The sequence below is a fragment of the Anarhichas minor genome, unplaced genomic scaffold (genome assembly GCF_050575085.1).
Source record: "Anarhichas minor isolate MPS153535 unplaced genomic scaffold, ASM5057508v1 ptg000010l, whole genome shotgun sequence".
Taxonomy (NCBI): Eukaryota; Metazoa; Chordata; class Actinopteri; order Perciformes; family Anarhichadidae; genus Anarhichas; species Anarhichas minor.
In genome coordinates, this window is record NW_027466456.1 from 17,126,527 (window position 1) to 17,152,325 (window position 25,799).

The 25,799-nt window shown below is 42.3% G+C and overlaps 3 protein-coding genes across 4 annotated transcripts; 1 reads left to right on the forward strand and 2 right to left on the reverse strand.

The window, feature by feature from the left end:
* The first annotated feature begins 325 nt into the window (after positions 1-325).
* Positions 326-8,335, forward strand: LOC142946852 (methylcrotonoyl-CoA carboxylase beta chain, mitochondrial). Of its 2 annotated transcripts, none has more exons than XM_076088448.1 (13): positions 326-445; positions 1,548-1,649; positions 2,160-2,324; positions 2,421-2,650; positions 2,745-2,923; positions 3,072-3,152; positions 4,089-4,267; positions 4,351-4,546; positions 4,655-4,746; positions 5,279-5,435; positions 5,717-5,839; positions 6,372-6,599; positions 6,721-8,335. In XM_076088448.1, exons 1-13 carry the CDS (start codon positions 426-428, stop codon positions 6,805-6,807), a joined length of 1,839 nt encoding a protein of 612 aa, XP_075944563.1. In that variant the 5' UTR covers positions 326-425; the 3' UTR covers positions 6,808-8,335. The 2 variants fall into 2 exon arrangements, with proteins under 2 accessions (XP_075944563.1, XP_075944564.1); XM_076088449.1 differs by having other exon boundaries at positions 2,454-2,650.
* A 430-nt stretch (positions 8,336-8,765) lies between these two features.
* LOC142947038 (retinal Mueller cells isomerohydrolase-like) lies at positions 8,766-14,685 on the reverse strand. Its single transcript, XM_076088684.1, has 13 exons — positions 14,595-14,685; positions 13,605-13,755; positions 13,070-13,177; positions 12,525-12,666; positions 12,141-12,288; positions 11,928-12,009; positions 11,603-11,735; positions 10,840-10,985; positions 10,623-10,752; positions 10,347-10,461; positions 10,162-10,256; positions 9,909-10,020; positions 8,766-8,911 (listed from the first exon to the last, which is right to left on the reverse strand). Exons 2-13 carry the CDS (start codon positions 13,715-13,717, stop codon positions 8,766-8,768), a joined length of 1,470 nt encoding a protein of 489 aa, XP_075944799.1. The 5' UTR covers positions 13,718-13,755; positions 14,595-14,685.
* Positions 14,686-16,162: 1,477 nt separating this feature from the next.
* LOC142947040 (DEP domain-containing protein 1A-like) lies at positions 16,163-23,934 on the reverse strand. The gene is made up of 12 exons (XM_076088685.1): positions 23,762-23,934; positions 22,519-22,784; positions 22,278-22,425; positions 22,002-22,126; positions 21,680-21,810; positions 21,545-21,592; positions 21,157-21,294; positions 19,842-20,765; positions 19,175-19,347; positions 18,878-19,054; positions 18,470-18,676; positions 16,163-18,243 (listed from the first exon to the last, which is right to left on the reverse strand). The coding sequence occupies exons 1-12, from the start codon at positions 23,813-23,815 to the stop codon at positions 18,109-18,111; spliced, it is 2,526 nt and encodes an 841-aa protein (XP_075944800.1). The 5' UTR covers positions 23,816-23,934; the 3' UTR covers positions 16,163-18,108.
* Between the last annotated feature and the right edge of the window lie 1,865 nt (positions 23,935-25,799).

Here is a 25,799-nt window from a genome sequence, read left to right on the forward strand (position 1 = left end):
CTAAAAACAGCAGGACAACACGCATGTATACTCATCAGACTGTAATTCAGCCTTTAGCTGTATCAGACAATACTGCTGAAATAAATGTATCAAAAGGGTCAAACACTACAGGTCAGATGTCTTGATGTTGAGGACAACATCCTTATTTGAGGAGTGTGTAACAGATACAAGTGAGACAAACACTAATATAGGAACACAATATGCTTTTCAAATCAGTCTAATATGTGTAAAATCCAAAGAGATTTTTCATCTATTCATTTGGCCAGTAGGGCCTAGTTCAGTTTTGCTGACATCGATTAGTTATGCCTAGTTCATTTCTGCTGAGGTCGATTAGTAATGCCTAGTAAATTTCTGCTGCGATAGATCAACAATGTTTTCCTTCTTTATACTGGCTTAATTAGCCATTACAGCACAAGCAGACAAACATGTACCGCTGCATTATAAGGTAAGATGCGTTACGTCTTTTCTATTCATGACTCTGAAGTTACAAATCTATGCACGACTTGAAGTGCACTCAGAGGTCTGTACGACCTTTGGCATACATTTCTTTCTGTGCAGTATTAAGTTTTTTACTTGTACTATTTAGATCTTAGATTCATGGGTTTAAATATGATGTGCGTGTACATTGTCGTCGTTGACACCATGTAACGTTATGCTATTAGCCTACATATTTATGGATATGAAAGAAGGGGTATTGATATTACCCAATCCCAATGTCCCCCCTAAAGCCTTAAACCCTGAACTCTCAGGGACTTACTGACGTCACCTGGTAAATGGTTGAATGGTTGAAACATATATGTACAATTGTGGGTATTTATAAATGCGTTTTACTCCCTGATTTGAACGTCTTCCAGGCTCTTTCCAGATCATTTCAAATAATCTATTTACTCGTTTTTGTTTTCAAAACAGCTGCAATGACTAAATGAAATGTTTAAGGAATAATATATATAATATGTGTATACTATAATCTCTGCTACCATTCCTCTGATTTCATGTGTTTTTTCATGTTCCATTCTCAATCCTTTATGTTTCTGAGTAAATGTAATTTGCCAGGCTGAACACTGTGACGTCCATAACTTTTTATTTACGTCTCCATGCTTCCACTGGTAACCCCGCGTCTAACGTCACATTGCAATGATTTGTGGGTAATTCCCTTGGGCAAAGTCTGCAGAAATGCTGACTTACAGGAAGGGTTCATAAAGGGCTCAACATGTCTGCCAGAGAGCCTTAAAAACACTCGACCATCTGACAGTGGGACAGCCCTAAAGCCTCACGGACTTCACAACCCTTAAACATTTCACACCCGTGAGTTAGAGTCTGCAGATCATGCTTATCAGTGCCCATGCTCCACATGTTTACATCAAACAACCTGTAACGTCTTGGATCCCATCTCATAATTGCAACTGTTAAGATTGTCTTTGCATATCCCTGAACATCATTATCAGTGACCTAGTGCCTTGGACATGCATTTTGCAAGGTTTCAATTTCAAAAGCGTACTAATTTCTGAATATATTTTGCTCTCTCTTTCTCTCTCTGTCCTGAAAAGGAGGGTGTGTAGCGGAGGAAGAGTGTGTCCTGCCTTTGTGCCTCCTTACACCCAGTCACCATCATGGACGCTGGGAGACACACCAGAGGAGAGACATCACAGGTGACTGCATCACTCGGACTCCCGTGGTTCTCTGGACTACAGGCTCAATACTTATTTAACATATAGGTTTTGTGTGAGGGATAAAAAGAAAATGACATATACAGATAACATATAGTTTTGAACAATTTGAGTAACTCATTTTGTGACTAATATTATTTTCTTATATAATTGTAGCAAGCATAATCACAAATTCAACTTCTTCCTTCAGTCATATAAAATAGTGCTCTCCCAGGTTTTTTAATTAGGTATAAACTCAACTGCTAAGTAAACTTACATTTGTGGCATACTTGACATTCCACACTATTATTAGAGTTGTCCATTTATTGTAATAAAGATGAAGCAATCTGCTCAATCCGTTCCTCAAACTCACAGAATTCATGTTAAATAGCCACAGTTGAACACATTTTCTGGTGACCGTGGTCATTACAACCTGTGAATACCCTCGGCTTTAACTCTTACTTGCAACAGCTTGTTAACGATGTCGTTTATTTATTCACTGTGTGTTTGCAGGCTGGCCCAGCAGCGTCGGCAATGTTCGCACCGCAGCATGAGCTCTGCATCCAGGAGGAGGAGAGCTCTGCGCAGCGCCTTCCCGGTGCTGGAGCAGCCTCTCCAGCCCATCCACCATCATGTGTATGAAGCTAACCTCCGAAACAGCAACGCCTGCCACAACAAGTTGGTTCTGCTCTCGTCAGCTCTGATCAGCTCTAGTTGATTTCCCCCACTGCATTATTTATCGAAATACATTTCTAAATGCATGCTATTCGTTAGCGCGCGCTCTCTCTCTCTCTCTCTCTCTGTAAGGTACATAGAGTTGAGTGAAAAGATAAGGAAAGGTGGAGGGGAGAAAGCCATCGCCAGACACACTCAGAGAAACAGGAAGTTGCTGGTCAGGGATCGGTTGCGCCTCCTGCTGGATGATGAGGACTTCCTGGAGCTGTCTCCATTCGCTGGTCTCGGTCTGCCGTACGGGGACATCCCTTCTGCCGGCTGCCTGACTGGTCAGAAACCGCTAGCTGCCAACCTGTATCTTTTAATACTATAACTACAACTATAGAATAATAAACTACTGACTTGCATAACGTATCCATTCAGGCATTGGCAGGATCAACGGCCTGTGGTGTGTGTTTATAGCCAACGACGCCACAGTAAAAGGTGGCACAGCGTATCCCATCACGGTGAAGAAGCAGCTACGAGCACAGGAAATAGCAATTCAGAACCGCCTGCCCTGTGTTTACCTGGTTGACTCGGGAGGAGCTTTTCTACCACTGCAGGTAAACACACACACACACACACACACACCTCACCATAATAAGAGCTTAGCATCAGAATATTGTCTTTTCAGGAGATCTGAATGTCAGCTGAATTATAGTGATTTTTATTTCTAAATCTGTGTGTGTGTGTGTGTCTATTATTGTCCAGTCAGAGATCTTTCCTGATAAGAACCAGGGAGGAAGGACGTTCTATAATGAAGCCATCATGTCTGCCATGAAGATCCCACAGGTAAAGAAATATAAAGTAGTGCAGGCTTGCTTTAACTGAACAACAACAAATAAAATGTGAATTTGTTGTAATATCAAACAGATGTCACATCTGACATGCTACTATTCCTGCGGCCATGAAAAAAAACCAACAGACAAAACGGTTATAATGTGCTTGTAGTGGCTATTTGTCAAAAAGAAAAAAAATATTAAAACAAAACTTGCATCAAAAGGCCACTGATGCACCATTTTAGTTGGTTTGTAACTTAGGCAAGAAATCCGATGTCCAGTTGTGTTTAGGTGAATTTTATTTTAGTGATCAAAAGCAAACATTTCTCGTGCAGTCTCTCCTTGCTCCGCTCTCTCTCACCTCCTACCTAAATCCCTTGACCTTGACACGTGCCCGGCCTAGTGCTCAGTGCCCCTTAGTGTCAACAAAAATAAATACAATAACAACAAATCAAACTAATCAAATGGCATGAAACAGTGCTAATAATATATAATCAATGGATTAAACATATATATATATACAATATATTCAGTGTGATACTGTTTTCCAGCGCATTTGTTCTTGGGTTCCCTCTATTTTGCAGTTTCAGTGGCATCGGATGTACAAATGTCCTTCCTGAGTACATGAAATAAATGAGTTGATCTTTAGGCCATAGAAGGTAGAAATGCAGTTATACTTTCGGACACAAGACTTCTATAAAATTATCTGAAAACACTAGATAGTCTCAGGACCAAATGTCGTTGACAAAGACAGTAAATAAAAATGTATACACATATCAATGAGACTTTATGGGCTGCAAGAATTTTGTCAAAATCAGTCTTAAAAACTGATTTTCTGACAGAAAAGAGACAAATCCACATTTGATAAAATCACAACTTTAGCAATTAAAAAACAATTGCACTCTCTTAAACTGCTATTTTGATATGAACACAACTAATGATTCAAAAGGTGGCGGTGGTGTGTGGGTCATGCACGGCGGGCGGAGCTTACATCCCCACCATGGCAGAAGAGGCGGTGATGGTGCACCGGATAGGCACCATATTCCTGGGAGGACCGCCACTCGTCAAGGCCGCTACAGGAGAGGAAGTCACACCAGAAGACCTGGGAGGAGCCAGGCTTCATGCCGAGTAGGTCCATAGATCAAACCAGCCCCAAATATACAATCATAACAGAAATACATCAAGTCTGTTAATTCCTCGTCCGGTTTCAGAGTGAGTGGCTGTGTCGACCATTTTGCCTGGGAAGAAAAGGAGGCGTACGATTACACCAGAAACATTGTGTCCACCCTCAACTTCCGACTGCCCGAGGAGGAGGAGGAGGAAGATGAGGAAGAGCCGCTGTATAATTCAATGGAGCTTCTGGGGCTCGCTCCTAAAAGTTATAACTACAGTCTGGATGTTAAAATGGTACAGTGTGCAAAAATAAAAACTGTGTTGGTATTTTTTTTTTTTTGGGGCAGTCATGTTACTGTCTCACTGAATCCAGAATTAATAACAAGCTGTCCGTCTGTCCAGGTGGTCAGTCGGCTGACAGACGGGGGCCGCTTCCAGGAGTTCAAAGCTCGCTACGGGACCACACTCGTCACTGGCTTTGCAAAGATTCACGGGTAAAATATACAAACACACACAGATTGAGATAGTGAGGGCAGGGACAACATACACTGTACTTTTCAGCCAATAAACGGCAAGTTAAAGTTTTAAATGATGTTAAAATAACAGCTATTACAACATAATAATTTGACAATTCAATCGTTCGATGTTGGATTATTGTAAAGGCATATATTACAAACTGTGTGATTTGCACCTTGTTGTAAAATCTGACCAATAGAATCTCTCACTGACCAAATACAATAAAAACAGGAAATACAGTTTCTGTACTTTTGGGTGCAGAAATATATTTTTTTATGATCTTACTGATGCTGTTATTGCTTTTTTATTATAAAAAATGGAAGACACTTGCATACTCACAAACTCAGTGACAACCGTGGGCCTCAGTAACGTCTTGATCAGAGCATTATCAATACTGAGTCAGCAGCCTAACTCCCAGGCTAAGCCTCAGCAGCAGCAGGATAGCTCCAACTGTTTTACTCTTTATTCTGGAGTATTTGTTTTCACATCTGTGTGTATGTACTGTGCTAGCCATTTGGTGGGAATAGTGGCCAACAACGGAGAGCTGTCATGCCAGGCCGCACTGAAAGGAAGCCATTTTGTCCAGTTGTGTGACCAGAGAGACGTCCCCCTCCTCTTCCTCCAGAACACGGCACCCACAGCAGCTCCAACACTCTCCACAACGCAGGTATCAACTCCCAGGCAAACACACACACATGCTTGTTTAAACTAAAAAAAATACATTGGACAACTCAAAAGACTTAACTCTCATCTTCTTTGTGATTATTAGTTTATTATTATGAAGTCAATTTTGTGCAGATAATTTGGGAACTCAAAGAGAACAGCTGAAGGAGTACCTCCTAAAGAGAAGATGGAGGATGTGTATAAATAATAATCATTTTGGTCAGCATCAGCCAAAGTGACTTTTTTCATGTCTGTATGTTCTCTGTTGCCCTCTCTCTCTTCTAGGCCGAGGTGAGCAGTAACCGTCTGAAGGCTCAGGGTTCGATGATGTCAGCAGTAGCGTGTGCCTCCGTCCCCAAAATCACTGTGGTGATTGGTGGTTGCCACGGTGCCGACAGCTACGCCATGGTGAGATACGCCGTAACCATAGCCGAAGTTGTCTGATAATCTCAAAAGCCTTTGGTCTTTTACTTTGCTCGAATTTAAAAGTGACGTTATCGATGCAGACATGAAGCTGCCTCTGGGAACATGAATTGCGTCCTTTTCCGTGTCTTTGTATGATAGAAACCAATTGCAAAATATTTTTAATAGAAAATATTTTTTGTCTTTCTATCTAAGTGCGTCTGTCACACTACAAATATTTAAGTTTTTTTCTTTTTTGGTTGTTTGTTTCAGTTTTTCTTCAGCACCAATCTGTACCCTGTCTTTAAACTATTGCAGTTCCACAGCTACAACAACAAATCATCAACGTGTGCATAGAAACTTCCAATTATTTATTTCTCACAGAAATATGCCTGATATGTTTTTTACATTGGTTGCAACAACTCATGTCAACAGCTTATCAACAGACAACATATATACTGTGTATGCAATTACTTTATGCTCATGTAGGATTCATCATCCCACAATGATTTGAACCTTGTTTTCTGATCGTCTTTAGTGTGGGCGGGCGTTTGACCCTAACTTCCTGTTCCTGTGGCCCAACGCCAGAGTGTCGATGACGGCTCCGGGTCACGCCGGCTCGCTGCTTCCCCCCGACAGTGAGCAGGAGGAAGAGAAAAAGCAGGAGGATAAGCTAAATAGGAGGCTGGAGGAGGAGAGCTCTGCTTTCTTCTCCTCCGGCAGGCTCTGGGACGATGGAGTCCTTCTGCCTCAGGACACCAGGAAGGTAAAATAACAACATTTTGTTACTAGCCGTCACTCATCTAGACCTTTCAGAGTAGACATAAAGACACAATTTGATCTTAAGTGTTCCTTAACGATGTGTTTGAATCTGTTAATGTTGGCAGGTTCTCAGAAACTGCCTGGACATCATCAAACAGCAGCAGTATCAGCTTTCCACGGAGAAACTGCAATCACCACTCCTGCGTATGTAGAGGCTGCGATCTGGTTGCTGTAGTCCATTGTGTTCATTGCCACGAGACTCAATTGTTTCAGTTCAGTTCCATGTTGTAAAATATTCTAAATACGTCCTACACTTAAACTGATATTAATGTTGGAAATAAAATAGATTTCTAACAGATTTCTTGTCTTTTTTTAAATTTATTTTCTTATATATTTTAAATCCACAATACAAAAGCACCTCACAGGTGTTTTACATGTAGCACTGATTTATTTTCCGTGTAACTTTTTTTGGGGTAAATTACGAATGTAAATTAATCATTGCAATGTAGTTTTTTTTATTTGTAAAACAAAAAAGAGAATAAAAAATGTAAATACATTTTTCAAATTGCAAAACTAGTGTGTTTTTAAATATTGTTACTAGGATAATTTCACAAGTATGCTGGGGACATTTTAATTCACAGCAGTACATGTTGATGTTTTTGCTAACGTGTTTTAACAGAAGTGAAGTAAAGCACTGTTGAGCTGAACCTAGCCCAGTTGCTTGCGCCCAAACATTTCATTAATTACATGAAATTAGAATAACATTGTGTGATTGGATACTAGCTACTGATTAAATGTAGCATGTTCTTTTAAAATAATATTCTTCAAAATCTCTGAGAAAAATAATGCTTGAATTTAAACTTGAAGCAGGATTCATTTATTTTATCGGAAGTCTACGAGGGAAAATGTATTGTAACTAATACATTTACACAATACTGTTCAAATTTGAGGCATTTTTACCTTGACTCTTTTCATGCCACTTTACACTTCTACTACACAACAGTTCAGAGGGAAATATTGTTCTTTTTATTTTTCAATTATTCGACATGCAGCTCTAGTAATTACTTTACAAATAAGACGAATCGAGCAGCAAACAGTTTGCAAAGGAATATTAATTGATCATGTTACATTATGCTTCTAATTGCAACCGTATTGCTCATCATCGATTCCGCTCTTAATATTAAATCTATTTCATCATAGGTCAAACTTCAGGTGTAAGTTATTTTATCGTGGCTTTAAAGGAGACATAATGCTCATTTTGAGGTTCATACTTTTATTTTGGGTTTCTACTAGAACATGTTTAAGTGCTTTGATGTTCAAAAAACACGTAATACTCCCTCATACTGTCTGCCTGAATATACCTTTGTTCACCCCCTTTCTGAAACTCTCCGTTTCAGCGCTTGTCTCTTGCAAAAAACAATGTTTTTATATAAATTAATCTACACAGAAGTAAACACTTCTAGGAGACGAAGTTTCAAATCTACTCTCCAGAAACAGCTAGTAGGAGTGTTGAGTCATTTTTGTCAAAGCAGCTACACTGTAACCGGTTGAATATGATTGTTTTTATTTGTATTAAAGAAGAAGAAAAATGCAAATAGCTTTTAAAATACATGCTGCAAAAATATGAATATTTTTTTATATATTTAATTGTACCTCTTGCTTTAGGATGAAGGATCATGTCATGATGATTAACTATATGTAAGTGCTAATTATGAAATAAAACATTGTAAATGGAGTAAATGTTTTTGCTAAGGTGATTTAACAGAAGCAACGTAAACTGTACACAGGCACTGTTTTCATCTACCAGCTACAAGACACTGTTCAATCGTCTTTATGATTTGTACATTACAATCAACGGACCCTGCTAGCTCCAAGCAATCTCAGCAGCCAGCTTGAGCCCAATGTGGAAGGGAATTAACATGAATAACATGTAATTTAAACAACATGATAAATATACCAAGGGCCTGGTGAAAGCAATAGTGCTTACATCTTTTACTGTAACTTTACAAAATAAAACCACCAACTATTTGGAGTCCATTTCTAATTGTAAAATGTGGTTGGCTGGTAGGAAAGTGAACATGGTGTACTTTGGATGGGGTCTTGGCTGGTAAGAAGGTCAACATGGTGTACTTTGGATGGGGTCTTGGCTGGGCTGGGATGAAGGTGAGGGTCATGGCTTGTAAATGCCGTGGAAGGTCACGGGGATGATGGTGTTGACCTCGGCCCTGGCCAGCTCTTTCAGTTTCATGGCATCCAGCACCAGCAGGAAGCCCGGTCTCTCTGCACCCGGCTTTACCACAATGCTCAGCAGCACACCTGCAACACCGAGACAGACGGGGTGAGTTTGTGTGTCTGTTTCCACCATAGACATGATCAGGGTTAGGTGTAGACTAAAGTTAATCTAAGGGTGGGTTTGATTTAGGTTTGTATTCAAAATATGATCAGGAACAGATTAAGATAGAAGTCAACCGTTAGATGTTGCTGTCTGTTTCAATACAGATCTCAAGGTTCAGGGCCAAAGTAACAAATTAATAGTTAATTCATAAACTAGTTTGTGTAAACTTTACTGGGCAAAAATGTATTGAGCACCTTAAAATGAAGGCCTCAAGACTATATATTAATGCAGGTGACAACTTAAAGCCCCTATAATGTATCTTTAAATTGAAAATGTTGTGGTGCAGGCCGTATTACCAAACAAATTAACACTTATCACACGGTGAACTTCGAGCCTTTACGCTCCCTGAGGGTAATCCAGCTCTGGCTACTTTGTATTTTAGTCAAACTTAAATTATTATTATTATTTGGCAACACATTTAATAATACTGTTGAATTTTTAAAGTGTGCAGTCATATCTGTAAAATATACTGGAAAAAGTCTAGTCCCTGTAATAGTACAATATATTTGAAATTCAAAGAGTTTATCAAATGAATCTCATCACCAGCCGAGTGGACTTCTGTGTCTCTTGTCTTTCTGTAATTATCTTAAAAGGGACAGTGTGCAGGATTTGGTGGTGTCTAGTGGTGTGGTTGCATATTGCAACTTACTGAATACCCCGTAGAAAGTAGTTTCCTGTTATTATACACTGATGAAAACATAGTTGTGAATACCCCATTCCATTTCTGCTAACAGATTCCCCAAAACGCTACACACTGGCCCTCCAACATTTCAACATATTTATGGCTAAAGCTACAATAAAAACCAGTACAGGATCAAATAATCCTAAAGATCACAATGTGCTATATGTTTTATGTGTTCATGTGTGTGTTCATGTGTGTGTGAGCATGTGTGCGAAAGTGTCATTTGTGTGTTCTACCATCATCCTCCTCTGTGGCTCCGGGTGTTGGTACGAACAGCGGCTCCGATGGGTAACATTCTTCCTCCTGCCACACCCAGGTCTCTTTGGTCTGTACGTTCAGCTTGACTATCTACATGTACAGCAAGTCAACAACAAACAACCAACATCAGCATCACTTTTAACATTATTGATTATGGATTATCTTTCGGATGGGGAGACGAGCACAAACACTGTCTTTGTCTCTTCCTGGGAACGATAAAAGCGCTCCTACCCTGTCAGGAATGAAGTGGTTGAGTCCCAGACCGTAGGCGAAGGAATACTTCTTCCCACCACACAGAGAGTAGTTAATCTGTGGAAACTCAAAGGCTGAAAGAGAGACAGCAACATGAGTAATAGATTGTGCATTTTACAACATGTTTTAATGTTTTTGTATGTATGTGTGTGTGTGTATATTACCCAGTCTTGGTGCAGAGAAGAGGACTTCAGGTTCGAGCCAGACAGTGCCGTCACTGTGAAGAACAGCAGTAGCTGTAGTGTAGGGTAGAGACACCAGATTCTTTCCCTGCTCTTCCTGAAAACACACACAAACATGCATATGGATGACGTGCGCACACACACCATTTCATACAGGAGTGTAAGAAAATGCGAAAACTCTGACTCGAGTGGAATACTGATCGAGGATAAGCACCAAGCAGCTCCTCAAAGACAACCATGTGTGTGTGTGTCTCTCACCCTGTGTATATCCAGTGGCAGTACGTATCGTCTGACCTCAGGCTGAGGAGCTCTCATCGCTGCTTTCTTCACTTCCTCCCACTCCTCCTTTATGTTGGCCAGGTACAGGTAGTCATACACAAAGTCATGACTGTGCAAAAACACAGAGGGATGTCAGGGTGAGACTATTACACTGTTCATGTAACACTCACGCAGACACACGCAGGGTCACACTCACCCTTTCCAAGTGCAGAGGTCGACCACGAGGAATCCCTGCTCCTCCTCATAGGTGTTAATATGGTGAAAGATGTTGAAAGCTGACGTTCTGAACTTGTGGCTGCTCAGATATTCTGCTGGGTCCTTAGTGGCCAGGTGGAACCATGTCTACAACACACACACACACACACACACTGAACAGATGCACTCATGTAATCATTCAAACACTCGCCTTCCTACCCCCAGGGGTAAATGGGGAGTGCTGGGAGTGTCAGCCTGGAGCACAGATTTAAAGAAAGAGGACACATTTGTAAAATATGGAAACATTTCTTGGCAATGATAATTATGGTGTAATAAATAAATGCCAAGAAGACAACCTTAAATATCCTAATATGATAAATAATACCGGTAAATAACTGTTATTTATAACTTTAAATAGGCTGCAGCCTTGGACATTATATAAAACAATGGGCTCCTGGACACATGTCTTTGTGCGTCTCTTTGTGCCTCTGTCTTTTTCGTCTGTCTGTGGTCATCTTGTGTCTCCTTTTGGTCTTTTTAGTTGTTTTGTGTCTCTTTATGAACTTTTAGCGTCTCTTTTTTTGGTAATTATGTTTCTCTTTGTGGTTGTGTTTGATTGACCAACAACAATTGTTAACAGTCACTTCATACATTGGTCCAGGTTCTGGTCCAGGGGCCCCTCCGGGCCTGTAAGCCATGATATACAGACTTGATCCTGAAAAGTCAACTACCCAACGCCCTCTGGCCACGCCCCCCCGGCCTACCCCCATGCTTTCGTTGGATTCAAAGCAGTCCATGTACGTGGCTCCTCTGACGCTCCAAGCCGACAGGAACTTGAGCAGGTTGATCTTCACCGGCTGCTCCACAAACACAAAATAGTTGTCTGTCATACCGAAACTACAGACAGACAGGCAGAGAGACAGACAGGGATCCAATAAACAGCAGTGGCAACATCTTGAGGGGTCACAGATACAAACAATGGATTATTTGGTGGTGATGGTTTGGGCAAAACAAGTACAGATGCAGTGCTTGGACTCCGTTGAATTCATTGTATTGTGTATTCATTGTGAGGCAGAACTAAGTCGGTACCTGTGTACGTAGGAGGGTTTCAACCTCTCACTGCTGGGCAGTTGAACGACCACCTGGGATCTCTCCAGGGGATCTGACTTGTCTGGAAACCCGCAGTGATAGTGTGTAATATAAGTATTGTCTTGTGAGTGTGTGCATAAGTTCATCTTCGTCCATTTCATAGTAAAATAATCAATAAAACATGACACTGTAATATTCAGTCCGCTGACTCACCTTTTTGAGAAGGTGGGATCTTGACGATGTTGTAAGCCAGACTCATGTTCTTGCCAAAGCAATTGCCGATGTTATAGACTGTACCATCTGCGTCAATGTGGGCGTGGGCAGTCGCCCCATTCACTGAGAGGTACTTACACAGGTCCACCTGGTATAAATACATGCACACAGGACAGAGATTTAATACGTATAAAGATTGATTATAAAGAAAGCAAGAAGAAGAGGGGTCAGTGTCATGGGTTTACCGGATCAATCATCTACCCTAAGGATGTATACCCTGGTAATTAAAAATGTTTTTTTGGGGGGAAAAATTGCATTCTTCATCTGTTTAATCTTGTCTGCAAGACAGAAGATTATGCGTTATGTATACCAGTCAGCACTCGCCTTCTTTAAAGTCTCCAGCGAATCAGGATCAACCTTAGTGATGTAATTGGTCTCTGTGACGGCATAGAAGTCCTCCCCGATTGGACAGATGTTCACTAGGCAGTTATCGGTCACCTCAATTCCTTTGAAGTAAGTAAAGAATCTAGACAGAAACAAGGACAGCTGACGATCAGTCGATAGCCAAGCAAACGTGTGTTCATGTGAGTAATGCGTGTAATAATAATGTTACAGTATGTTAACACCGTGGGGCATTATATCTGTTATTATATGTACATAACAACACATCTGTAATATTAACAAAGACGCTGCTGAAAGCCTGAATACATCAATAAACAGATCCAATCTTTTATTTTAGTGTTGTAGTATAATGAATGGTTTAGGGTTGTAACAACAATTGCTTTCACTATTGATCAATCTGTCAACTATTTTCTTGATTAATTAATTGATCTTGTAAAAAGAAATGTGCATCACAATTACCAAGAGCCCAAGACACACAACTGTTTACATTCAGCACAACACCTACGATATTTGGGTTTGTGGTTCACCTGGAGAAGATGTTTTTGCAGGGGTCTGGATAGGCTGCCGTTCCAAACTCAGTGATCACTACTCTGTTCTCGGTCATGGCACGAACATACGCATCCGTCCTGATAAACCTGAGCAGACAGATTACACACACAGTTAATCATAAGAGATTTATGGTCTATTAACGGTAGTTAAACTGTCAACGTAGTTTTGACTTCCATTAAAAACTCATTGCTGATTTCTGCTCAATAGACAAAACTATTGGAGGTGGGTGAAGGATTTTTGTGGTCTGCAGCTAAGTATTGTTTTTGCCTCCTTCACATTCCAGCTGGGTGAATTTACTGTCAGCTCTTTTCCTCAGCTGCACAAACCTGCGTACATCTCTGCACTAACGCAAATCAGATGTCACAAAATATCTGCATCTAGATACAATGTTAAGAAATCCATTAAACATTCCTGGACCAGCTACCTTAGACCCAGAACCATGCCAAAAACTACAGAAAGAGACATGGGAGGGATAAAGGACACACAAGACAACAAACAAGTGTGTATTCTCACTTCCTGTAGTAGGTCACCTGACCGTTCTTCAGGTCAAACTTGTGTATGAGAGCCTGTCCATCAAACAGGTGGTAGAAAGGTTCACCTCCCACCTCGAAAAGACCTGGACCCATCCTGAGAAGACTGCCGCCAAGCCATGAAGGTATAACACCTGAAAACACACACACACACACACACACACACACACACACACACACACACACACACACACACACACACACACACACACACACACACACACACACACACACACACACACACACACACACACACACACACACACACACACAGTTGTTCAGTCTTATATGCACATGACTCAGTCAATAAATAGTCCAGCACATAATTGCCCCCAAAAAAGGCATTCTCACTTTTACACTTCTGCATTTGTACGGATTAAACAAACCAGTTATAACATGTTTATTAATGAGCTTTAGACGGGCTGGTTGGCAGATGTATGTTTTTCAATCCTTGGACAGCAAAGCAAGTGTTACATCACCATCTGTGACCCATCAGAACATGTGACCCAAAGAGGAATTTCAGTTGCAATGCCATCCCGCAGATGTTTCATCATACTTTGTCACATATTTTTGGTGTTACCTAAAATGGTGCTCCGTAGTATTTAGAGAGGGTCACACATTTCCATTGCTGTAATAGCAGAAAGAGCCCTTACACTTTTTCATATAATTGTTCTTATAGTATCGCAGAATCTGACGGGCCACTAAATCCAAAGCAAATGCAATAAAGTATGATGAAAACATAGGAAGAAGAACTTCAGCTGAACATCCTGAGGTCACAAAGTCTGTCTGTAGCCTTTTAAATTTGACAGACAAACATGTCTTCAGAGAAGATGTGTATTTCCCAAAATTCCAAACTATTCCTTTAAGAGCAATCTATCAGACTATGTGGGAGGTATCCTGCAAAATGGCTTTGTGACAATTTTCTATTGTTAGCTTTGACATTAAGACAAAAACAGCCTGCTCTCTTTCCTACCACTGATCTCAGCAGGTATAGGTTCATTCAGCTCCTCCACCGTCTCAAAGATCTTCTTGTAGCCTGCAGCAGGATGCTCCACACTGGAGAGGGAAACAAAACCATGACTTTGAGGAGAACAATTCCACAACATAACCAAGTCTTAATACTTGTGCTGTATGAAACATTTAAAAACATTTGTTACTGTGAGGTTTGCCGTTTCTCTGAAGACATTTATGTATTCCAAATGTAGGCTACAGACACTGATCAATGGGGTTCATGTAATGCAGATAAAAACCTGACATTCATCTATGACACCCCTCTAAATAATATTGAATTATGGGACGTTTGCTTCCAGTAATCCTGACCCTTATATGTTGACATTAGACCTGACAAACTACGCAGTAAAACATCACTTTTCAGGGGTTTATTGGGTCTCTCACTGCTGCAGCAATCACTGTATCTAGAATATTTTCTTCTTGTGTTCAGTTTTTCTCTCCCATTTACAGTAAAAGAAGATCTTGTGGAAAACTAGAAAACGGACTCATTTTTTTTTAACAAGGAAAACAACAAACGTCACTGCGTGGCGTCTACAAGCTGCTTTCTCTTATTTCATTCCTGAGAAACAGTCAAATTGAAACCTTGAAAACTGTTAACAATAAGTTTCTAACTTCAAACATGCAAAACCATTTGAGAAAAGAACAAGAACGTTTCACTCACCGGCGGGCCATGCTGCTGTAAGTTCCTCACACAGAATGTTTTTCTGCAGAAAGAGAGTCTGGCTTGTATTTAAACCACACACAGATTTCCTGCAGTGAGGGATGGAAATTGGGCCCCCTCCCCCTTTTTACCTCTCATCTACCCCCTTCTCTCCCCCCCAATCCATCCTCTTTTCCTCTGCACCGCCGTCCCCTCCCGTTTCATGCCTTTTGCTCCCCTTCTCTTCCTCCTCTACTCTTCCCCCTCCTCCTCCTCCTCCTCCTCCAGTCTTTTACCAAGAGCTGAACAAGCTAGCTTTGTCTCCTCTCCTTTCAGACGTCCGGCCATCGGCCTCATGCAGAATGTTCCCTGGGCCCCCGAATCCAGGTCTTTGTCAACCTGGGAACACAAACACTCACAAACGGGTAGATGATGTGGGTCAAACTCATAAAGTCAGCTTTTAAAAAGCAGTGCGCTGGGGTCGCTGTTTGTACGTGGATTTACATGTAGAGGAATCCTGTCTAATTTGTTCCAGACCGCCTCGATAAACACTCAAAACTATTTTAACTGGCGCTCTGGAGGAGGAGACAGAGCAGCAGAGTTTTCTCTCTGGGAGGGAGAGAGAGTGAATGATTGGCCATGTCCAATTCTTTAGTCATCTGTCATCTTTTGATAAATTACAGTTGAATAGAAGGATGAATTCAACTGAATGAATGCATTAGTAAAGGTTGAAAAGGAGCAGCAATCTGTCTTCTCGTGTTTGTGTGTTGCTGCTGAATGCAGGTTAACAAACTGATGCCTGTAAATAAACAACTGAACAAAGTAAAACTATTGTGTGGGTTGTCATTTGTACAGTCAGTCATGTTCCTGAGAGGATTGAAAGTGAAAGCTTTTGGCAATCCCCCGAGGTCGACATTTGTGGTTTTGAGTGGAATGTCATATGAACTATTCGGTGTACTGCCGTGACATTTGGGTATGACTTTACCGTTCCCCTCTGGATCAACTGTTCTAACTTTGATGATCCACTTAACTTTCCACCTAGCGTTGTCTCGAGGTCAAATCTGCAGTACTTGGTACTCGGATCAGTTCAGCTCAGTCATGAACACTTGATTTGTAAAAACATGAATAAAAAAAAAGGCCCGACTGATGCTGACAGAAAGTAAAAGATAAACCGAATGAATAAAATCAATGAAAACAAACATTAAACATCCATTTAATTCTGCAGACCTACTAGACTTTAAAAAAAAAAAAGCATCTTTCAAAGTGTAATAGACAGATTAGTGGGACATTTTGGGTGAATAAGCAGTTTAGATCATTTGATTTAACTGCATTTAATGGTAAATAAAATGGAGAAACACCAAATACTAGTCACAAGTTTAGTACCTGGTGTAGTATACAGTATGTGCAGAGTATTTATGGCACATCACTTCACACAAACCGGACAACGGCATATAAATAGAACGGCTGAACAGATTTATTTCCCAGGACTTTGCATAGTAAACAATGGAGAGGAAGAGTAGAACTGTGTGGGAGTACGACATAGCACCTCTATGGGAAAGCCAAAAAAACACTGCTGATGAGTGCACATATGGGGGGACACACACACACACACACACACACACACACGGGAAGAACGAATACTTCATATAAGACCCATAAAAAAAAATTCAATTCTAAGTCAAACCTGTTCCTTCAGACACTTAGACACTAATAATATGGGTTGTGTATTGCACTTCTGTCTACTAACTACCTGTTGGCACCCATCAGGGGAATGATGGACACCAGCTTCTTTCATTAGAGGCAATAGGTTCAGCAAATAGCCGCTTCACTGCCTTCAAATGATTCATGAGGTTGTATTTATAAGCATCAGCAACAATTTACTCAAAATATGACGGGTGTCTGGTGAAACCTTCTGTAGGGAGGCGAATAAGCATTAAATACGTATAAATTAACTACTGTTATTATTGGCATACGCTTACTGGCAATTTACAACGCCTACATCCAGTGCAGAGATATTTATGTATCCAATAACCTAAGCGGAGATGGGTTCAAGATGAGACACACAAACAGAAACTGGGAAGGACAAGCTCCATTTAAATTGAACTGAGTTATGTCTGAAAAATCTGAGATACTGAAAATCTAAATAAACTCAAACACTAACGTAAAAGTCCTTTAAAAGCACACCACACAAAAAAGCAACTAAATGACAAGAATGGAATTTTTGAGAAAAAGGTTCAGCGTCACTAGTTTGTTTCAAAGAAAACTCGAGATTCTAGAATATATATTTATAAAAAACAAGAGACACCTCAAGGAAATACCTTTCCATCACTGCTCCCAATGCCATCAGGCAAATGAATGAAGGAAACTAGATCTAATTATTCACATATGGACCGGTGATCCTAAAAATGACACATTTGTCTCCCAAAATGCAAGCCTGCAATCAGGCTTGTTCGCACTGGTTCCCACACACACAGGTCAGTATCAGCTAGGATAGAGAAGGTCGGCGATGGGAAAAGAAAACACAGATGTTACTCAACAAAAACCTGCTTCACTAAAAAGGTTAGATTTGAAAACAGTAATCAATGTGAACGGCTCCAGGAAGCAACTGTGTCTACCTGCCTTTGTCTTAACACGCGCACGCGCACACTTCCAGTCTGCATTAACTCTCACATCATGACATAAATGAGACACAACAGGAATTCACTCCCAACGCAACAAGAAAGAGTTCATGGCTGCAAAGATCGGTGGATTTTCTGTCTCTCTTGGTATCAGTGCAGCTTCAGTGCAGTGAGAATGACTGTGGCTTCTGTAGTGGTGGACAACCTGTATGGTTAGCTCAGTTCCTGATGCTGAACACTTTGGTCTTCCTGATGTTGAAGAGTGGAGGTTTAATCTTTGGCTTGTCGGTCTTGTTTTCCCTGTCTGAGGAGGGGAGCCGACGGCTGTAGATGTCCGGGTACTGCTTCTGAAACTTTAGCAAAGACAATAAAACTCATGACTGAGGGATTGACTTTCTAAGTTAAGCTGCTAGTATGCTTCAGGAGAACTGCTTGTTTTTTTTCTTCTCCTTTTCGCCTTATGTTTTGATGCTTTTAAGTGAAGCACTTTGAATTACCTTGTTGTTGAAATGTGCTATACAAATAAACTTGCCTTGTTGGGACAGTTGCATTGCGTTTCTGTTACTCTGGTTTTGTTACCTGCTTCAGTTTCTTGTGGCGGTCCTTCTCACTCATGTTCTGGTCGGTCAGCAGCATCTCCAGCAGCTCCTCCATGGCCTTCTGGGAAGATGCCAGCTTTTGCTGTTCAAACTCGGCGCCACTAATCTGACGGCAGAACGCGTAGATGGGCATCGGAACGCACATCGGATCGCCGCCATCGACGTTGGAAACGCCATCGATCGGGACCTGGGGCCGGGAGAAAGAGAGAAAAAAAACAAACATCTGTATGTCTCTGATGTGCTGTATCAAAGCAGATGAAGCCAAAATTAGCCGACAAGATAGCCGTCTCCGTTTTAATCCTGTGCATGTACAACTAACAATATATTTGTGGATGTGGTTTTCTATGTGGTTTCAGGGTGCATATGCTGTGACAGTTTATGAGAGTACCTGTACATCGCGCAGGTACTGTATATGGTCGCTGATGGCACTGAGCAGGTACTCTGGGACAGAGAGGATGCTTTGTTGATGGTCCAATATGAATGAAACCAGCCTGGTAGCCAACAGCTCGTCCAGATCGCACTCCACTGCGCTGCCCAGGACACAGCCCGAAAACGTGTGAACCATCTGGAATGAGAACCACGACAAGGAGATAAAGAGACAGGAAGGGAATTGGTGTAATATGGGAAACATGTGAAGGTCTTGAGCTGAAAAGAAAAAGATCGCCCCGTCCGTTTTGTGCCTCACCAGTGTTCTGGTGCCGATGGCCGGGTGGAGGCGGGGCATGTCTACGTTCTCGCTGATGCGCGACATCATCCTCATGAGGAGCTGCAACTTCCTGCGGGAGGTGGGGGGGAGGAGGAGGGTGCAGAGCTGCAGGGCCTCGATGGCCACGCGCTCACAGTGAGACTGAAGAAGGCCTACACACACACACACACACACACACACACACACACACACGATGATGATAGAGACAGGTGAGGTCTGGAGTGCAATCAGCAGAGACAGCGGTAGAATCACTCTTTGTGATTCATCCATCACTGCTACATCATATTCAATAGATGAGACAAATGAATGGATGACGGAATTAATCAACTACAGATGAGTCAGGTAAGATATAAAAACAAAAGAATGTTGTATTGTAATCTGCTATTTAAAAGCTTGTGCACTCCTGTGAAATATGCACCTAGAGCCAGTGCTTTCTTTGTTAACTGGAACCGTAGAAATGTTAAACAACAGACCCCCAAAAAGTGAAATCATAGTCTGCACCTCTCTCAACTCAGATCTCACCTTTTGAGTTCAACAGGAGTCGTATTTATGAGTTCAAACCCTCGCATACCAGCAGTGGTTAGATGTTAGTTTGATTAGACAACAACAGACAAGCAGACAGGTAGAGAGGAGAGAGGGGTCTTACTGTGCTCGGGTTTGGGTTGGGGGTGCTGGGAGATGCTGGTGGGCACACAGACAGGCGGTTTGAACAGTGAAATGGGTCGAGGCGGCTTCGACACGTCCAGCGAGCTGATGCAGCGGCGGACAACAGCGGGCGGGGGGAGCGTCCAAAGATCGGAGGTGCTGGAGGCGGGTCTGGGTCCCGCAGTAGCACGAGACCCTCGGGCTATGGCCGAAGCAGATGAGGAAAAAAGATGATAGGAGGAAAAGGAGGGAAGATGGGGATACAACGAGGGAGGACGTGAAGCCGAGGAGAGATGATGGTCCGCGGGAGTGTTCACGTTGAGGCAGCTGGTTGCTCGACCCGGCAACTTGGACTCGTTGATGTCTTCCTCCCTGGTTTCTACAACAATGTCCAGACAGCTGCCTGCGCTGCGAGGCCGAGATGAGCGCCGCCGGTGTGCCGCCGACGGGCCTGCTACCGAAAGTCTGGTTCTGATTGTACCTGCTGGAGCATTCTCACAAGCAGTGCTGTCATCGTGGTTGGTGTTGCTATAGGCACAGGATGCCAGGCTGTCATTGGACAGGAACAGCCGTTGCCTGGTGAGAGGGGCGAAGTCATCCAGGACAGTTTCCAGCGAGCAACTCTTGGTTTGAGGCCTCGCGAAACCAACCGTGCTCAGACTGGTGCAGCTGCCTCCTAGCTGTCCGTTGCCCCCGCTGGCAACGCCTCCTTTCAGCGCCGCCAGCCGCGACTGCAGCGTCCCACCGAGCACCTCGGTCATCGGCGACTCGGCCTCGTCGCACGTCCCATGCCTGAGCAGCGACAGCAGCAGACACTCTGTGGAGCGGAAAGAGGTCTTGGCTGGAGGGGGTGCCGAGGGGAGGTCGGGCTTCTTGCGTTTCCCGCGTTGGTGCGTCGCGGGTGCCGGAACGTAGCCGCAAAACACTGAGAGCGGATGCACAGAAAAGGAGAAGAGACGAGCAGGGTCAGGCAGAGCGTCAATGCAAGCAGACGGTGAAGAGGAGAGGGAGAGGGGTTTAGTTATTTCAAACGTTTACTGTACACACAGACAACCATCAGCTGATCAGAGACGACACATAACGGGCATGGACACAGAGTACAGCTGCTCATGATGCTGTTAGGACACAACAAACAGAAGTGACAACAACCAAAACCTCAGTTAGCAGTCAAAAGACACCGTTAAAGGGTCAGTTATTTCCCTGTAACACAGCAAGCCTCCTTTAGAACTAAACCCCTTCATTAAAAGCACTTCCGTTTAACTGCTGTTCCAGGATCAGAAATAAAAGCCCACTGAAAATTGGTCCAACGTGCTCACCCAGGACGTTGATAAACAGTTCATACAGTTCGTACGTGAGTACGGGCTGCGGAAGGCTGTAGAAGTAATCAGACACCGTTTTGAAGACGTCTCTCTCGAAGCCAGGGTAGGACGGCTGTGCGCTGTCGTACTTCGGCCCTAGAAACAGACAGCAGGTCAACGCAGCTATGAGAGGGAAGGATACACTTCAAATTACATACAAAATCCCAACACAGACCTATGTAGGAGTTTACATTGTCTAACTTTACATAGAATTCTAAACATTAAAATAATTTGACTGATTGTTCACTGAGATTCCTGAGAATATGCAGTCCATAAAGTAATGCTGTGATGGCATTTAAATGTCAAGATGTAGGTGTGGAAAATCAAAAAAATATGTAAAACTCACAGTTGGCCAGGCTCTTCATGGCAGACAAAACCCAGTGTGGGAGGTCGTCTGGAGAGATGATTAACAGGTTATATAAATGATGATTTTTATGCTTTCTGGTGATGGAAACGTGTTTTTCTCGCTATATAAACCTACTGGTTTTGTCGTCCAGCGTGACCACTCCGTGCTTGTTGACTTTGGTCATATTATGGATGATGTTCTGTGGGTTTACATGACGTTGGTCTAAAACCTCATCAAGAGATGAGACGCCCAGAATCCTCTGCAGGCTGGAACACAACACGCAAGGTTTAGTGACACAAATAAAATCCTCCTCGCCGATTACTAGACATCAACCTTTGCTTTGGTCTCGCGCAACAACTTTTTTCTCCCAATGTATTCTATAAAAAGGAAACGTGTGCTTCCACTGTGTGACAAACTTGTAAGGTCTGTGTGTCTTTAAAAAGTGAAGGGTTCGTACTGGGTCAGGGTGATGTCTCTCCAGATCTCCTGTTCATCCTCCACCGTTAGCTCTCGTCTGGGCACCTGCTGCTCTCCAGCTGGAGGATTCTCTCCTCTGGCTTCAAGGGCCGGGTCTACGTTTTCCTGGAAGCCACAAACAGAGCATGAACCAAACTATTTAGACCTTTATAACGACAACTGTAAACTGATGCCTGGCTGCCAGCCTGGCACTACTTTTTAAACGTTGGTGATGAGCCCTGCACAGATTCAATAATCTATGTCCGGTCTAACTCACGCGGGCCTCTTTCTCCTGCTGCTTCTTGATGTGTCTGAACCTGAAGAAACTGTCCTTGTCCCTGAACGAAGGCCTCTTCTTAATGGAGCCGGGGGCCGAGCCTGAAGCGGGACATGGAATGGGCTTCAGGGGGGACATGGAGGGGAATCTGGGGGGCAGAGAGGACAAGAGTGTGTAGTTCTGTGTGCCTTTAAAAAAAAAAAATGATTACAAAGCAGGTTTCTCCAAAAGCGCTGCCTACCTGTACAGCACGTTGTTGTCCTCCAGATCCTCCGCGCCCCAGCGACCCTTCACATCTTCGATCACATGGTTTTTCAGGAACTTCTTCAGGAGCTGCACCGTCTGCTGCCGGGTGACATCGGGGCCGAAATTGCTGTTGCTACGCAGCAGCTGGTGCATCCACTCCACGGCGGCAGAGGCGGTGAAGCAGGAGGCGTAGTGCCGGAAGTTCTGCCGGTGTTTCCTTAGAGGCATACCAGCCCGGAACAACCGAGTCACCTCATTCCACTGAAACAGAGGATGAGAGCAACTGGTTCATGTACAGCAGAAGTTAGGTCACTAGCCAGTTTAATTTGAAAGGTCAGACTATGAGTCCTGAGGGACATTCCTGAATCATGTCCTTGTCTGAGCACAGCGCTGAGACAAAGGATCACGACTCCAGCGACGCTTGTAGAATAAAGGACGCATTTATTACGACTATTTACCACTTTGGAAGCCCGTGAAGCTGAATTTCTTTGGTTTGTCAACCTGATTGTCAGATTAAAAACAAGCAAATCGAAGACATGACCTTGTTTTCAAACTTCCATTATCTTCTGACATTTCAATAAAAGAGTAAAGGATTGATGGACAGTGAACATCTTGTTCAGTTACAGCCCTGGAAGACATATCAGAGCTGTGTGATCATATTACATGATGCAGTATGCAGCATCAGCTGGCTCACTTCTATGAGTTGAAGGTGTGTCAAAACAAGTTAAAGCTTCTTACATAGAGAGAGGGTAACTGTAATTCACTGTCAGGAGGCTGGACTGCTATGTTTTATTAGCTTCGTTTTTAATTGAGGTGATATAGAGAATATTAAGTAAAAATATGTTTGATAACGACGAATAAAGCTATTTCGGCACCTTCTGAATGGTAAATATTTCGTGTTTTTTTTAAGACTAAAACATGACTCGGTTGGCGAGTTCAGGAAACTTGGTGACGTTACAAGCACGACAGTCAAAAAATGGTTTTATGCAGCAAAGTATTGGAGAAGTGAACCATGTAACGCTAACTTCGCTGAATGAATGTTAGTTAGCAGGACGTAACCATGATAAACACTCTTGTATCATATCATCTAACCCCGCGAGAAAGTGTAATGTTACTTTAAAGACGGCTCACAGTTATAGCGTTGCTGTTGAAGATACGTTCTCGCATGAATTAGCCAGCAGTTAGCCCTCGTTAACGTTAGCTAGCTCACAACTTTATCAACCTACGTTAACACTTACCAGTTTAGTGGCCCGGTAGGGTCCGGGGGAGATAACACGAGAACTCATATCCATCACAACAAAGACAGCGCTAAAGTGTTCCCTTCATCCGATGTGAGAGGTGCAAATATCCATTACTCGGAGGAGGATGTATTTAACCGATGTTTTGCTGCCCCGGATTATGAATGGCAGCATTGATGATACGCGGCTCTGCCTGGCTGCTCACCGTCTGTTCAAAATTACGAGCCGTGTCCATGGGGCAACGGGATTGGTCGACGCACGAGCCACGTGATCAGCCTCGAAGTGAAGATAATCCTTTTACAGTCTACGGCAACAATGAAGGCAGGCGGCACAAATACGCTATTTACTGTATGTGCTTTTAAAAAACAAACAAATTTAAGGTCGTCAAATATGCAAGCGTTTACCTGTTGAGACAACTTTTCTGTTCTTGCAACTAACTTTCTTAAACAGTAGCAGTGTCAGCAATGTAGTCAACTCTATTTTATTTACTGGCGTGCGCGCGCGAACACGCACACACGCGCGCGCGGAATTAACATTAGCATATCTTTAAAGGCCTTTTGTGGGGATTATACTCATCATTTAAAGGCAGAAATGGTGGGGGGTCAGACAAAAAGACAGTGGAGGTTAGAGACATTTCCAAATGGATAGATACTGGGAGGTTTGACTCAAGCCACTGCTGTAGTTATGCTAATGTCTGCAAACAGATACTAAAACCATTAATCTAGCTTTCTGTTTTAAAATCCCTCCTAATATGTTTCAAAACATAAAAACAAAAAGAAAGAAGAATAAAGCCAATTACCTTGTGAAATGTTAAAACAATCTAGAATATATAATTCTGCAATAGTTAATTAAAAAAGTTAAACTGATGTTAGTATAACTCACACTCAAAAGTGAAGGTTTTAACTTTCCATATCACACTTGCACAAGCTGCATATTGGAACAAGGTGTCAAAATGTCACAAAGTCACGCTCGTCCCGACACGCCTTGAATTCAGATTTACAGTAGGCTACAGAAGAAACAGAAAATTTCCCTCTTCAGCAATTAAATGTGAAAACAGCCTGCTAACTCTGCACATTCATCATTCTGCACAGCGAAGCTCAAACATCGAAATGAAGTAACTGTTAGCAAAACACGTTGTTTTTTTCCAGGAGCACACCATTTGAGATTCACTCTCACTTGAGCAGCTGTGGTAGTTTGCAGCTCATCAAAACTCAGGGAAAAACAGAGGAACCCAAATAGGAATCATACGGATAGAAGGATGAGGAGCAAATCTGTTTTGGGGAGTACGGAAGCCAAGAACGCCATGATTGCAATTATTTTTTAAATGCTGTTAACGCAGTGTTGTCTCCAGATCACAAGTAAAATGATCTTGTTTTCTTGTGATAACAGGTTCATTTATGTAGATTCTCAAGAAAACAAAAGGCTGATTTCTCAAGATAACCATATCAATTGTCAGAAGAAAACAGATTTTTTTTCCCTCAAAATCTCAGGATAATGCTAATTATGATTTGATTATGATAATTAACTTTTTTGCAGCCGGCTAATCTCCTTAAATGAGGAGGGACTGATTTGAATGTGATGTCCACCAGAAAGACACAAACCCAATCTGTACTCCTCTTAGACCTTGATTGATGTTCAGTCGGACATTTTCATTTTAAATCAGTTGCTATTTGTCAAGACGCCATCAATGCTTGCTGGCTTGGCACTCCTGATTATCTGGTTGATTATCTCGAGACAAAAGCTCCTTTTCCCGAGATGACAACATAATTAAGTGACAATCTCCAGATAACGGAATAAAAAAAAAAAAAATTGTAAGTGCGGCAGTGCTCGGCTTCCATAATGGAGAATAACAACTTGTGATTATGCTATTTGCAGTAAATTATATTTTTCAGTCAGTTATATTTTTCACTCATGTCATTTGACTTGAGGCAGCGTCACACTACGTGATGGTGATTTGAGTGATATAACGTAGTCTTTCTGTATGTTTTGCTATGTTGATCCCATTACTCAATGATCACTGTCTCGTGTCTCCCTCTCT